We start from the raw sequence: 13482 nt of genomic DNA on the forward strand, positions 1-13482 counted from the left end.
CAGCGAGGCAGGGCCCTGTGGTGTTGACGCGGTGCCCGGCGGAGTCGGGGCGGTCCCCAGAATCCTGGACCCGCCTCAGTCGGGAAAGGGGCCGTTCAAGAGGCAGCTGTGCACGGGGATAGAGGCCCCCGGGCTACGTACGCCGCGTTGGAGGCCCTAAGTGTGGGGATGGCGGCCGAGGCTGTGCGGGAAGGGGAGGAGCGATGGGAGAGTGAGGATGCCATCCTGGTGGAGGAGCTGGGGCTAGTGGGGGGTGACCTAAGGTTGGTGCTGCAACTGGCCGTGTTGGAGGGGGAGGACGGAGAGGACGAGGAGGCCACGGAGGAGGCCGCGGAGGAGGTAGACGAGGCTGACACGGAGGAGGAAGATGAGTCTAGGGAGGTGAGGAGTCCGAGGAGGAGGCGGAGGGGGATGGTGAGGAAGAAGAGTGTGAGGAGGAGGAGGAGGGGGAGGAGGCTGACAAGGCTGTGGAGGAAGAGGGCGAGGAGGCTGTAGAGGCTGAGCAGGAGCAGGGGAGGAGGAGGAGGAGGATGTGGACAGGGAGGAGGAGGGGGAGGCTGAGGATGCTGAGAAGGAGGAGGCTGAGGAGGCTGAGCAGGAGCCAAGGGAGGAAGAGTAGCCCGAGGAAGAGGAGGAGGTGGAGGGGCCTGAAGAGGCTGAGCAAGAGGAGGGGGAGGAACAGGCTGAGGAGCAGGCTGTTGCGGAAGAGGCTGAGGTGGAGGAGGCTAAGGAGGAGCATGTTGGAGAGGCAAAGGAAGAGGAGGCTGGGGAGTGCGAGGGCCCTGAGGAGGGAGAGGAGGCTGAAGGGGCTGAGCAGGAGGCTGAGGACGAGGACCAGAGGGAGGAGGGCCGAAGGAGGAAGAGGGGTCAGGAGCTGCAGGAGAAGCGGAAAGGGGAAGAACAGCCAGAGGGGCGGCGGGGTCCGAACCCGTCCTCGCTCGAGGCTCTAGAGGCCCTGCAGTCAGACCTGGAGCGCATGAAGAAACAAGCCAGCAGCTCCTACTCTGGGCTCAGGCTCAGGTGTTGTCGGAGGCGGCAGCGTCCCCTGGAACACCGAAGCGCCCTTATGCGGGGCATCCCTAGCTTCTGGGCCAAGGCTGTATCCTTGACGCTGTCATGGAGGGACCCCGATGTGGCCGGGCTAGAGCAAGAGGAACCGAAGGAGGGGGACGATGAGTATCAAAATACAGCGGTTGGTGAACCCCCAGACCCGCAGACACACCCCCAGCCACGCCGCGGTGTGGTGGCCACGCTCATGCCCTGGTGATCCCGACAGCCTCGACATCCTCGTTCTGGGTGGAATTGGGGGCTGGGGGCCTCAGGGTGCCCTTGATTTCGCACAAGGCCCTGGAAGTCCAGTGGGAGAGTAGCAGCAGCGTTCCAGCTCAGAATTAGGAATTGGGAGCCGCGGCAGGGCGTCTTTCCTCAAAACGACTCCAGGCAAAGCTCGAGTTCCCCTCGGGGTTTCAAGGCAGGCGCATGGTTGTGAGTGCCCACCTGGTCAGCCTGAGGCAGGAACGTGTGCTTGTCTGGAGATGAACTGGTTGTGTCTGGCTGTCAGGACATGAGTATGGCCTGCGGAGGGCGGTGTGGGGCGGGAGCGGTTTCCCTGAGGATGCACCGCTTCCTGTGTGAGTGTTGAGATCTACAGGATTCCGTGCGGGGGCCCAGCGAGCGGGTCTTGATGCAGCCCTTGTGGGGGCGTGCGATCGGGAAGCAGAGGGGGGGCGGTGCCCGGCCGCTGTCCAGACCTGCTCTGTTGTTGTAGCTCTATCATCTCAAGCCCTCGGAGGGTCCTAGACTCACAGCAGTTTGTGAACCACCCACAGATGTCAGCCGTGATCAGGAAGCAAGATGAAGGCCACCTTGGCTACATGACGGATTTGAAGGTCTGGCGTGGCAGACTGAGACCGGGGCGGGGAACGGGAGAGGGGAGCGTGCCGAAGATATCCAGCCCCGAAATCAGGACGGGGAGGGTCTGCTGGTCAGACATTTCACCCCCGTCTCCCCCAGTCTGCCACCCGGCAGGTGGAGGAACTCAGGTTTCCCCGTGATTGCCGCAAGATCCTGGTCTTCTTTCGAAAAAAACCCCTACTTCCGGGATGAAGTCGTTGTGAAGGAGTATGTCCTCAGCGCTGCTGGTAAGAGGCTGCTGCCTGAATGGGCGGCAGCAGGTGCAACACGGAGGGTCGAACCCAAAACGTTACCTGGCGCCGTCTCCCATTCTCATCTTCCAGCAGGGTACGGACCGGCCCATTGCACTCCCATCCAGTGGCACCAGGATTATGAACAGGAGGCCTACAGTCGCAGGCACCACAACACCAGTCTTAACTCCTTCAAGTGGTTCTCTGACCACAGCTTTGCCGGGTCTAGCACCATAGCTGAGGTGGGGCCCAGTGACTAACTGTGGGAAGGATGCCGTGGGTTCCCCGGCTGCTTGGGATGGGCCTCTGAGCTCTGCCCCGTTTCCCCTGCCAGATCATCATGGACGACCTGTCGCCCAACCCCTTGCAGTACTACGTGAGGAAGAAGGCCCCAGGAGAGGGAACCGAGAGGATGACAGGTGAGGGGCCTGGGGTGTGGGTGCCGAATTGTGCACCATCGGGCTCCGTGGGACCTCAGCTCCACCAATGGAGACACTGAGGATCTGAGGAATTCTCCGATGCAAGGACCCTGGGTCAAAAGGGCATCACTATGAGACAGGGAGCTTGGACAAGTGCAGTGGCAAAGGGCTTCGGCATGGGGGGTTTGAGACAGGCGGGGCCCAGCAGCGTCCATGAGCAGACCTGGGGAGGCAAAGCCGGCTCGCAGCTGCACTTGTGGGAATTCTCATGGGCCATGAGCCCCACCCTCAGGTCTCCTAGCACCGCCTTACACTTGGGCCCAGTGAAGCTGCCTCCCGCCACGCTTGGCACAGTCGTCTGGGTATGCTGGCGCAAAGGCACACCCTGCCATCCCGTCACCCTTCTGTGTTGGTCTGGAGACCACAGTCGACCCCTTGATTTCCACAGGCAGCTCCTTTCCCGCCGCCCCCAGCCACGCTGAGAACACTGGCCAGCGTGCACAGATTATTTGAATACATGGGTGGAGGATTGCTAAGGCGATCACAGTGCGCAGCGACGAGTGGCATGGGAGAGTGACCGCCGTTCCCGGGGAGGGCCTTCAAACCCTGAAGCAACCCTACCTATGGCCCAGAGGGTACACAGGGGTCTCCTACTCTGTGCCTGTGTGCATGTGTGTCTGTCTGCATGTTGTGTGCCTGTCCCTCCCAGGCAGCGTCATGCATTTGAGATGAAAATGAGGGAGCATTGCATTGGCCGAAGCCAGTCCAAAAGCTTCAGGTGGACCCGAATGTTTGGGTGGTTCCTCTGCGTGGGAGTAACCAAAGGCCGAAGCCGTGCGAAACAGAGGGCAGATTGAGGCCCCAGGTGACCTGGAAAAATATTAAAAGTTTGAAAAACAAGTTCAAGTGTCCTTGTGTGAGTGTGTGTGTGTGTGTGTGTGTGTGTGTGTGTGCATGTGCATGCGGGCACTTGGTTGCACACTCCCCTTTGTGGCAAGGGGTCGGGGGAGTGCCTGAGCACATCGGCCTCGTGTGGGTGTTTGACGTCTCGGCCTGGGCATCGCCAGCTCATGGAATGGCTTGGCCTGCATGCTTGCCCAGAGGGCTAGGGCACACATGCTCGGGGACTGCATCCTAGGGGTCAGAGGTCCTTCCCCTTGGGGTGCGGGGGCGCTTGGTAAGGAGAAGAAATGAGACCAAGGCCAGCTACCTGGGGCTCATCTCTTCCCTGGGGAAATGAGGAAGTTCAAGGAAAGGGAGCGACGAGCAAGGGCCGAACATGTCCAGGACGCAGGTTCGCTGCATGGTGATGAGAGTCGTCCAGGGATGCTCCCTGGTGGGTGTCCTCCGACACATCCAATGCACATGCCACGGGGGAGGTGCGGGGAGAACCCAAGGTACGTTACTCAGTTGAACCCAGCGCTGGTGCACTTCATGGGCCTAGGAACGGTGCACAGGCTCTTGCTGTCACGGTTGGACTCTCAGGACCAGCCACGATGATAGGGAATATGGGTCAGACCGTAAGGAGGGTCGTTGGGAGAGGCGACTGAGGGAGGTGATGGAAGGAGGGCAGAAAGATGACACTCATTCATGCACAGGAGCCAGGCGAGACTCTAATTTGTGGGCAAGACTGACAGACACACACACACACACACACACACACACACACACACACACACACAGTCTGAGAAGCATACTCAGGTACAAATCACTCATCCCCCCACACTCATTCAGGCACTCCCACACACTGAAACACACACACTATCAGTCACCCCCACATACACACTCCTTCACTCACAACCCCTAACATACGCACACTCGCTCCCTCACTCAGACACACACTCACTTACCCACCAACCCAAGGCTGTTTCACTCACATCTTCTTACACTAACACACTGTCGAACCCACGCTCCCCCAGGATCCCTAGCCTCTTGTTTTCCTAGGGCCCTAGTTTGGGGTCTGCCAGAATGCAGACAGAGAGGTGGGGCAGGGGTAGCACAGTTGCTACGTGCAAGGGCCGTGCCACCCACCCATGTGCTGTCTGTCCCATGATAACTCTGGTGCTGATATCCCTTAGTCTTCTGTGTGTAGGTCCAAGGAAAGACCTGGAGCATACAGAACACCTGTCACAGTCCGCACCTGGGAGGCGGTGAGGTGAGCCCCTTGGGTGCTCCTCCCCTGAGCGGGTGTCTGCTTGCCTGAGACACCTCTGCCTTGAGACGCTGGCAGAGGACTGTGTCCGCAGGCAGCAGAGTGGGGAGATATGAGCGTCTGCCCCACGAGGCTCTTCTCCATCCCCAGCTAAAGTGGCTGCATGGGCACCAGCCCTGAGGATGAGAGGGCGATACTAACCCTCCTACCGCGCACCGCGGCCCAGCCAGTGAGGCTCCCTGCTCCACAACTTCCGGGAAATGCAGCGGCACTTTCCCGGCGGAGGGTTTGGCAGAGAAACTACAAGGATGCTTCTTGTCCCCTTCCGTATGAAGGACAGATCTCCTGTCTGGCATCAGGTTGGGGAATTGATGATCTGTAGGACCTAACCTTGCCCTTCCAGGGCAGGCGGAAGCCCCTGAAGTTCTAGGTGGCAAGGCTTGGCTCTCTGGCCAGCGGGGAGATCGGTCTTATCAGCCTCTTTCCTTTTTATTATTTTATTGATTTATTTAAGAGAGAGAATGAGAGATAGAAGGTGGGAGGAGAGCTAAGAGGGTCACAGGGCGAAGCAGATCCCCGCTGAGCAGGAAGCCCGACGTGGGGCTCCATCCGGGACTCCAGCACGAGGACTCGAGCCGAAGGCAGCTGGTTAACCACCTGAGCCACCCAGGTGCCCTTCTTTCAGCTTCTTGGTCTGTAAATGCCGGGGTACCCTTCGGCTGGACCCTGGCTCTTCTTGCGCAGCTCAGATGAACGTGTGACTTCGTAATCCGCAACGTGAGCAGGACAGCACCCATGTTGGCCCATGGTCTGAAGGGGTCCTAGGCTGGGCCATTTCGGGGCACCGCAGGGTAGACATCTATGTTTGTTCCTTTTGGTAGGGTGATGCCAAGAATGTAAAACATGGGGGAAGAGGTGGGCACAGGATCCCCCACCTCTTAGCAAACCTCCCCTTTGCTCGAACAATGGCGTGATTGAGGCCCAGCCTGGAGAAATGGGCGAGGCGGGGCGGTCAAAAGCTTTGGGAGATCAGGGAGCCCCGGATGTCGAGAGTCAACTGGATGCTGAGGGCATCAGGTCCACCGTCCCCAACGGGAAAGCAGGGGGCCGGACAGCTCAGAAAAAACCACGCTACCGTCCCGTTTGACCGCTCAGAGAAGACAATAGCATCCAGTCTAACAGCCTCTGCAGGGGTCCATGTTGCAGCACGACCCGAAATAAAGGAACTAACCATGAAACATTGGTCGCTGTCACAAGCTCAGGCACTTGGTCTCCAGATGTCAGCCCACAAGACCCATCAACATGGGAGAAGGGCGGCGTGATCCAAGCCCTGACTGGCCGCACCTTGGCAGCGAATCCACAAGGGGCCCACTCTCAAGGTTCTGGAAAGAGCTCAAAAGAACACCCAAGTCTGAATGCGAACCCGGCAGCCCTCTCGGGGCGTATTGTACTCTGGCTCAATAAACTTTGCCCTGCTGCCCAGCGCACTTCGTCTGGTCTAACCCTTCCTTCCTCGACGCGGTGCAGCCAAGAACCCGGGCACTACGGGAACAAAACTCCTATAACCCAGAGTGCTTTACCGCATCTACGTTGAACGCGCATTCTTCGGGGCTCTCCCCACTCACAGTTGCAGTGAACACCTTAGCCTGGGAGGCCCCAGGTCGGCCAATAACAGGGACAAGGCTGGCGCAAGGCGCGAGGGGCCTGCTCAAGGCTGTCTGTCATGACTCCACGGAACGGCACCCTGCAGCTTCCAAGATATAGCTCTGTGCCTGCTCACCTGAGTATGCAAAGGGATGCCTGCTTGGAAGCATTTGTCTCTGGGGCCCATTAGGCAATGCAGAGTACTTCCATATGCAAATCCTGCTCTGGTGATTGTTATGCGTGACTTTAGGGGGATGCCTTATTTCAGGCTAGCACCTTGACTTAAGGGACTCACGTACCTGCTTCCTCTTGGCCCGCTGGCCTCTCTTTACCATAGGGCCCGCCTCCCACCAGCATTGCACCACACCCTCATGACCCACGGCTCATCCTCCCATTCCTACTCCTTATGTCTGGCGAACATTTTCTGGGTCATTGGTGCTGAACATCGACTGCACTTTACAGGAGTTTTCTCTCTGAACCGGTCGAACGTATCACGCAGTGACTTCTGGACTCCGTGCATCCAAAGGGGTAGCAGGCTCTTCCTCTCCCAGAGGATCCCGGTGTGTGGTGGGTCAGTCCCACCTCTGTAGGCTGCCAAGAGATGCGTCTTTGCCTCGCTGGTCCAGTGGCCGGGCCACACTTTGGAGCGTACCTTCTGCTAGGAGTACATTGGGCTCCTTGGATGTGCAGAGTCAGCGTTGTCAGGCAACTTGCAAAGCCCTGTCACGTTAGGTCTTCGTGCACTTGCTGCATGAATAACTCCCTCCCTCCTCTTTCTGGCATTCCGGATTCGCGCCTGTCGGTGGTGGGCATGAGAGTTTCCCGCAGACCTCTTTGGAGCCCTTCACTTCATTTCTTTGTGGCTTTGCCTCTCCATCTCACCCGCATGACGTTGTGGGATCTGTCTGCACGGCCACGGGTGCATTCAGATCTCCTCCTGACGTCCAGGAGGGAATGTTTTCGTTCAGGCTGTGGGCTTTGCAATGTAGAGAATTCAGCCTCCGTCCCTGCCTCCGCCCGTCGTCGCTCCCCCCCTCTCCCTCCCCCTCCCCCCCTGTCCCCATGCCTGCCTCCGCCTCTGCCCTCCTCTCTCCCTCACACCCCCTCCTCTCCCTCCCTGTTCCTGTCCCTCTGACCACCCTCTCTCTTCTTCTCCTTCTCCACACCGCTCCTGCTCTTCACCCTCTCCCTGTGGAACACCCCTACCCCGGTCTTCCCTATCTCCAAGGATGTGCTCTATTTGGTGCACTATTTCTTCAGCACCCTCCTTTAGCGCCCTGGGCAAGTATACAGGAGCTAATTCAGTTTGGACTGTAGCAGTAAACCCACAGTCTGGGCTGTGTCAGGGACAGTTTCAAAAAATTGTGCTTCTCTCCCCACCCCAGACGCCCGGGCGTTGTTATCCCTGCAAGGTCACTGGGTGCGTTGACGAGTAGAGTTTGAAACGGTGACGCGCTACCACCCAGAACCCTGCACTTCACCCCAAGGGGGTTCCAACTGCCTCCTTCTGGTCAAATCCCACCCCCCGCCACGGGCGGCCCGACCCATTCCTCTTAGATACGTGAGGCCCTCCCACGATGCAACACCAACGCCTTCGTGCTTGCCGTCACCCACTGGGCCTTCCTGGCACTTCAGGTGGCATGATTCGTATACATTTCGGTATGCCTCCCTGCAGGGGACCGGCATGAAGTGTGGGATTGTGGAGAAGGGCCTCGTGAGTACCGCAGAAGGGGCAGGGTGTGCCGGCAATGCTCACTTTGCCATCCCCTCCCTGGCTGGCACTCCACTCAGGGACAGACAGACCAAGGAAGAACTTGCAGCAGAGCTGGGGCAGCCAAGACAGCCACAGCTCCTCAGGAAGGCAGATTAAAGCAGGCTCCGTGTAGCATTATGCTGGAGCTCAGACATCCCTGGCAGTTATGGTGAGGCGGGAAGGAAGACACAGGGAAAGGGAGCGTGGATCAGGCAAGGAGGGAGAAACAAAAGATGAAGGGCCAGGCAGAGGAAAGTACAGTGGGAGCGAATCCTACCAGTGGCTCTGACGAAACAACACACCCAGAGGTACTCTTCAGGCTAACTACCCGGCCCATTAGCATGCAAAAGTTTCCGAATCCCAGACCTGACCGGGGCTGTGCCAGTGGTTGAGTGAGCACGGGCTTGGTCTCGGAACTTTGCTCCTTGCTCCTCAGAGGCCAATTATCTGTGAGCGGTTCATCCCTTTTTAGAAGAGGCAGGTCTTTGGGGCGGGGAGGACCCTGCATCCCAGATCCTCCTGGGCCGCCTCCAGACTCCCTCCTGCACTGGTGGGGAAGGTTTGGAAGCCATGTGGAGAGCCATGTGGCAGGGGTTGGAGCACCAGCTATGACTGCAGAGCTGGCCCCCAGTATGACTAAGAAGGGGCCGGGTGAGGTTCCCTGGCGGCGGGGGTCACCCTTTGAGCCGCTGGCTTTGAATTCCCCGGTGCCAGGAGCGTGTTCCCAAGGGAACTGGTAAGAAGGTGAACACGAGTTTTGTGATAGCAGGGACCTGCCGGGAATGGACTTGGAAGTGTCAGCGAAGAAAATGGCCAGGGGCCAGGCTCGGACGCCACCCCTGAGGAGGTGCAGTGGCAGCCTGGCTCCCCCGGGGACAAGGGGTGGTGCCGGCTGTGGCCACGCCCACCGCCGTGCCACGGGTTGGTCCTCGGGGCCGCTCAGCATCCTGGGCGTGAGAGGGGTGGTAATATCCCACAAAGCCCACATGCGTGCGAGGAGTGCAACCCCCCACACCACCCAGAAGCCACCAGGCCCCCAGTATTTGTGCGCATGCGTCCCCCAGGCCAGCGGCCTCAGATAGCTGTCCGCCTCAGAGCGTGGGCGCCATAGCTCCCACTACCCGGCGCTTGCCGGAGCCGCGTGCTCGCCCCTCCAGCTCCTTCCGTCCGCGGCTTGTGCGGTTGCTGTGCAGTGCCCCATGGAGAGCGAGGCGCGGTCCGGGCAAGGCGGGGCTGCCCGGGAATCCTGGGCCACCTTAGTCCGTGGAGGGGGCGGTGAGGATTCGGAGGCCCGTGGGGAGGCGGGCGCCTGGGGCGAGGCGTGGGCGCCACAGGCCCTAGGTACTGGCGGCATGGTTGCAGAATCTATGCAGGAGGCTGAGGCTCAGCAGCGCGGAGGCGAGGCCGACCGGGGGAGGAGTTGGTGGTCGAGGTGGAGGATATCATGGCGGTGGTGGAGGTCGTGTTGTCGGAAGACATGGATGCGGCTCAAGCAAAACAGGACGAGAAGCTGCAGGAGCTGCCGCAGGAAGAGCCAGTGCTGGGTCCCGAGCCAGCCGGGGCCCCACTGGCCGTGCTGGAGGTTGTTCAGGTGGCGCTCAGCTCTGTGGATGCCCAAGCTACCAGGGCCTACGTGCGGCACAAGCGCAGGAGGAATCAGAAGCGGAGTTCTCACCTGGCTCGCCGGAGGGCCATCATCCAGTGCATCCCTGGCTTCTGGGCCCAGGCCGTATCCTTCCTAGGGCTGGTGGGGCTTGGCTGTGGTGGAGGAGCACCGCGAGGAGGGCAGCAGCAGAGCCACGGCCACGGGCGCTGTGGGGAAGGGTTCCTAACCCCCTTCCCGGGTGGGAGTGGGCCCACGATCCCTATAAGGCAGAGCAGAGGAAGGCGGTTCGGGGCGGGGCTGAGAACGCTGGGGCTGCGACCTGTCCAACCATATTTGAGCTGAAGCTGCAGGCGGAAGCTTTGGGCCTGCAGCTCTCCCAACAGGCTTGCAGGGTTCAGGGAACGTGGGTCAACACTCTTCGACAAGTACTGTAGCCCAAATCCCACTTGGCTCAGACCAGATATTGGAAAGAAACATTTATTGGGACATGGGGCAAACGGGGAGGCTGCCCGCCCCCCTTCCCTACCCTTCAGAGACTGCGTGGTTTCCAGAGTTCAGGGCCGACCCACAATCTCGTCCACACACGGGTTGCCGAGTCCATCAGCGGGCCGCCTCGCTTCGGCAGACCGCCGGACCTCAGACTCGGCCCTGCCGGGGTGCTGCAACCTCTGTCTCCACCAGCCCCACACAGCCAGGCCGCGGCCCCAGGCCCAGGCGCCTACATGCACCTTTCCTCCCTGCCAGTCTCTCCCCCTCTGTGTCCTCGCCCGCCCTCTCCCTCTGTCCTCTCTGCCCCCCCCTTGTGTCCGTTCCTCCCGGTGTGGGGTCTCTTTGTCCCTCTCTCTCTTTTCCTTTCCCTCCTGCCCCCACCTACTCCTCACCCTCCCATTAGCTAAAACTGTCTGTATCACCCTTTGCGTCGTGGGTGTGCTGCCATCCTCCAGGTGAGCCGCGTGGCCCCCTCCTGGGCACAGGAGGCCCCTCAAAGTTATGGAGCCTCAGGGAAACACCCAAGCAAACAAGCCGTGAGAGTGGGACGGAGCACATCCAGCCATCCAAAGCAGTGACTGCCTGCAGGTCACAGGCACAGGCCAGGGCACTTGGGAACAGAGAGCAATCAGGCCCTTGGCCTTGCCCTGTTGAGTGCAGGCAGCGTCAGAGGTTCTGGCAGCCAAGGGACTCCCCAGGGTTGAGCAGGTGGGAAGAAAGAGCAGGGGCTTAGGAGGTTGGGAGGCCTGCCGGCCCTGGTGTTTCTGCACATGCGCTGTTCGGATACTTCGTTCTCAGCCAGGAAGGGCTGGGTCGCTCCTGGCTCTCCTTCCGTAGCACGTGCGAGGCTCCTTGACACAAATTAGATCCTGAATCACCCCAAGATATCAGCCGTGATGGGTGACCAGGACAGTGACATGCTCAGCTACCTGACCAATTTGGAGGTCAGTCGTGGGAGATGGAGGCTGGGAGAGGCCCGTTGGGAGAGGGGTTTGAGCATGAAAGGGCCGGCATAGTGGTTCAGAGCGCAGCCAGGCAAGCAGCTAGGGATAGGTAGAGGACACGTTCCCACGTGCCCTACTCTTTCTTCGGCGGCGCAGGTGAGGAAATTGTGGCATCGCAAGTACCCCTGCAGGTTCAAGTTTTTCTTTGAGAACAAACCCTACTTGCAGAACAAAGTGATCTTTAAGGAGTATCACCTTAGCATTGCCGGAAAGAGTGGGCTTGAGCTTTGAGGATGCTAGGGGCTGGCAGGGGCGCTCTTGGGAGTGCGAGGGGAGGTGCGCGCGGTGCCCCCGAGTGGGGGCAGGCCCGGAACCCTGCCCAGGAGGGAGAGAGTCTGGGAGGTTGACAGGGAGAGTGGGCGAGGTGGCGTGGGTCCCAGGCCTTGCACAGGATCTTCTAAATTTTCCATTCCTGCAGGCTATAGGGCGTCTCGTTCCACTCCAGTGCAGTGGTTCTGGGACTTTGAACGTGGAGCTCCCAGGCGCAGGCACGACACCACCAGCCTTAACTTCTTCAACTGGTTGTGTGACCCCTGCTATCCAGGGTCTCACAGGATCGCTGAGGTGGGGCCCCTGCGGCATTCGTCAGCCGGAGTGATACCCGAGCCCCAGCTGCTGGGGAATGGGGCCCGGGCCCCGTGCCCAGCTCCCCTCTTTCCCCTACCAGGTCATCATCGAGGACCTGTGGCCCAATCCCCTGCAGTACTACCCGAGGCAGGAAGGCAGCCCAAGGGAATGAAGTGAAAGGAGGGCCTGTCGGTGAGGAGCCGGGGGTGCTGGGTCCTGACGTGTGTGTGTGGCAGGTGCCGGGGCACAGGCAGGATGGCGGTGGGTAAAATGAGGCTCAGGGGATCCTGGGCCCCAGCTTGCCCAGGGAGGGGGAGGCAGGGTGAGAAGTGACCTGGGGGAACTCAGGGTATACATCCAGGCGGGTGTGTCCATGCGGGCAATTTCAGGCCCCCCGGGCTGGCAGCCGGAACTTCCCAGGTCACTCGGGAGAGCCCAGACTTTTCCAGCCCGTTTCTCTGAACTCTGAACCCTGCCCATCGACCCTGTCTCAGGCCTCCTGCCATTCGCTGATTTGAGGATGTCCTGCCAGTGTTTGGGAGTAGGGGTCTCTTTCTCCATTCCCGCCCTGTGCCCAGAATCCCTGACTTCCTCCGTGGTGCCGACCATCCCTTGGCCTCCCTCAGCCACACGGCTATTCCTGGGAATGGCACTGGGCCTTGTGCAGGAGGCTCGTGAGGCTCTAGCTGAGGTGGACGAGGGATCCCACGATGAGAGAGTAAACCCTAAACACCGCCTTGGCTATCCTTGGTACTATGCAATTTCAAGAATCCCTAACGTGTGTGTGTGTGTGTGTTTGTGTGTGTGTGTGTGTGTCGGGGACATTCCAGCTGTGTGGACGTGTAAACCGCACAGCATCCGAATCTGACCAACAAGAAGCCGTCGAGGAGGCCTCCACCGCTGTGAGAGATGTGTGGACGAATCTACGTGGTGCTCTGCCTGCACAGGACAGAATTGGGGGAAAGCATCACCAGTGGCAGCTCTGGAGAGTATGCAGCACCTATCTAGGGAAGGCGAGAGAGACATAAACGAGTTAAGAAACTCTTTGTGTCTGTGTGTGTGTCTGTACTTGGAAGCAGGACATGGTGAGGAGGCAGTCAGCCTAGTGGGACCCTCCACCCCATGGCCTGTAGGATTCCATGTGTGGCGGTGATGTTCAGCATGGGGGCAGGGGAGGGGAGGGCAGGGCTCGGCCTGCCGACAGAGCACCGCCCATCCTAGGCAGGGTCTAGGATGTGGTCGGGAAAATGCAGACATCTCTTCAGGGAGTCTTGTACTTTAGGGCACCGCACACAGGCGGGGAAGTGTCCTGGCTAGCGTGACCCTCATGGCCAGGTGGCTCCAGATACCGCCGCATTGACACGGCCTGTGGAGCTTGGCCCAGTTGCCTTACTCCTGTAAGCGTGCCCCACACTGCTGTGATCAGGTCCCATGCATTCATCCGGTCAGGAGCACTGCAAAACTCACGTGTCCAGGGAGGATTAAGGAGGAGGCCATTCCTTGCGTTCCCTTGGACCCACGCCCTCCCGCGCCACACCACCTGCCCACAGGGAACACTTTCAAATGTGTGTGGGAACAAAATTGTGAGTGGTGGGCACTGTAGCTTTGTGAGTGGGCTGTGTGGAGGGAGTTGCATGCCCACGTACACGTTCGGGTATGTGTGTGCTCATGTGCATGCGTGTATGTGTGCTTGCGCGTGCGGCC

General features: G+C 59.8%; 1 protein-coding gene across 3 annotated transcripts in view; it reads left to right on the forward strand.

The window, feature by feature from the left end:
• The window catches only part of LOC118356614 (testis-specific Y-encoded protein 1-like), a 36294-nt gene extending 23489 nt beyond the window's left edge, over positions 1–12805 (forward strand). Inside the window, exons 4-6 of one of the 3 annotated variants that reach the window (XM_035725886.1) lie at positions 11630–11775; positions 11879–11970; positions 12609–12805. In XM_035725886.1, coding sequence (XP_035581779.1) covers positions 11630–11775; positions 11879–11950 — 218 coding nt within the window. In that variant the 3' untranslated portion in view covers positions 11951–11970; positions 12609–12805. Of the gene's footprint in view, positions 1–11629; positions 11971–12608 lie in introns of all 3 variants that reach the window. The other 2 variants (XM_035725887.1, XM_035725885.1) reach the window with 2 other exon arrangements.
• Positions 12806–13482: the final 677 nt, after the last annotated feature.

Source organism: Zalophus californianus, chromosome Y, assembly GCF_009762305.2.
Source record: "Zalophus californianus isolate mZalCal1 chromosome Y, mZalCal1.pri.v2, whole genome shotgun sequence".
NCBI classification, from domain to species: Eukaryota; Metazoa; Chordata; class Mammalia; order Carnivora; family Otariidae; genus Zalophus; species Zalophus californianus.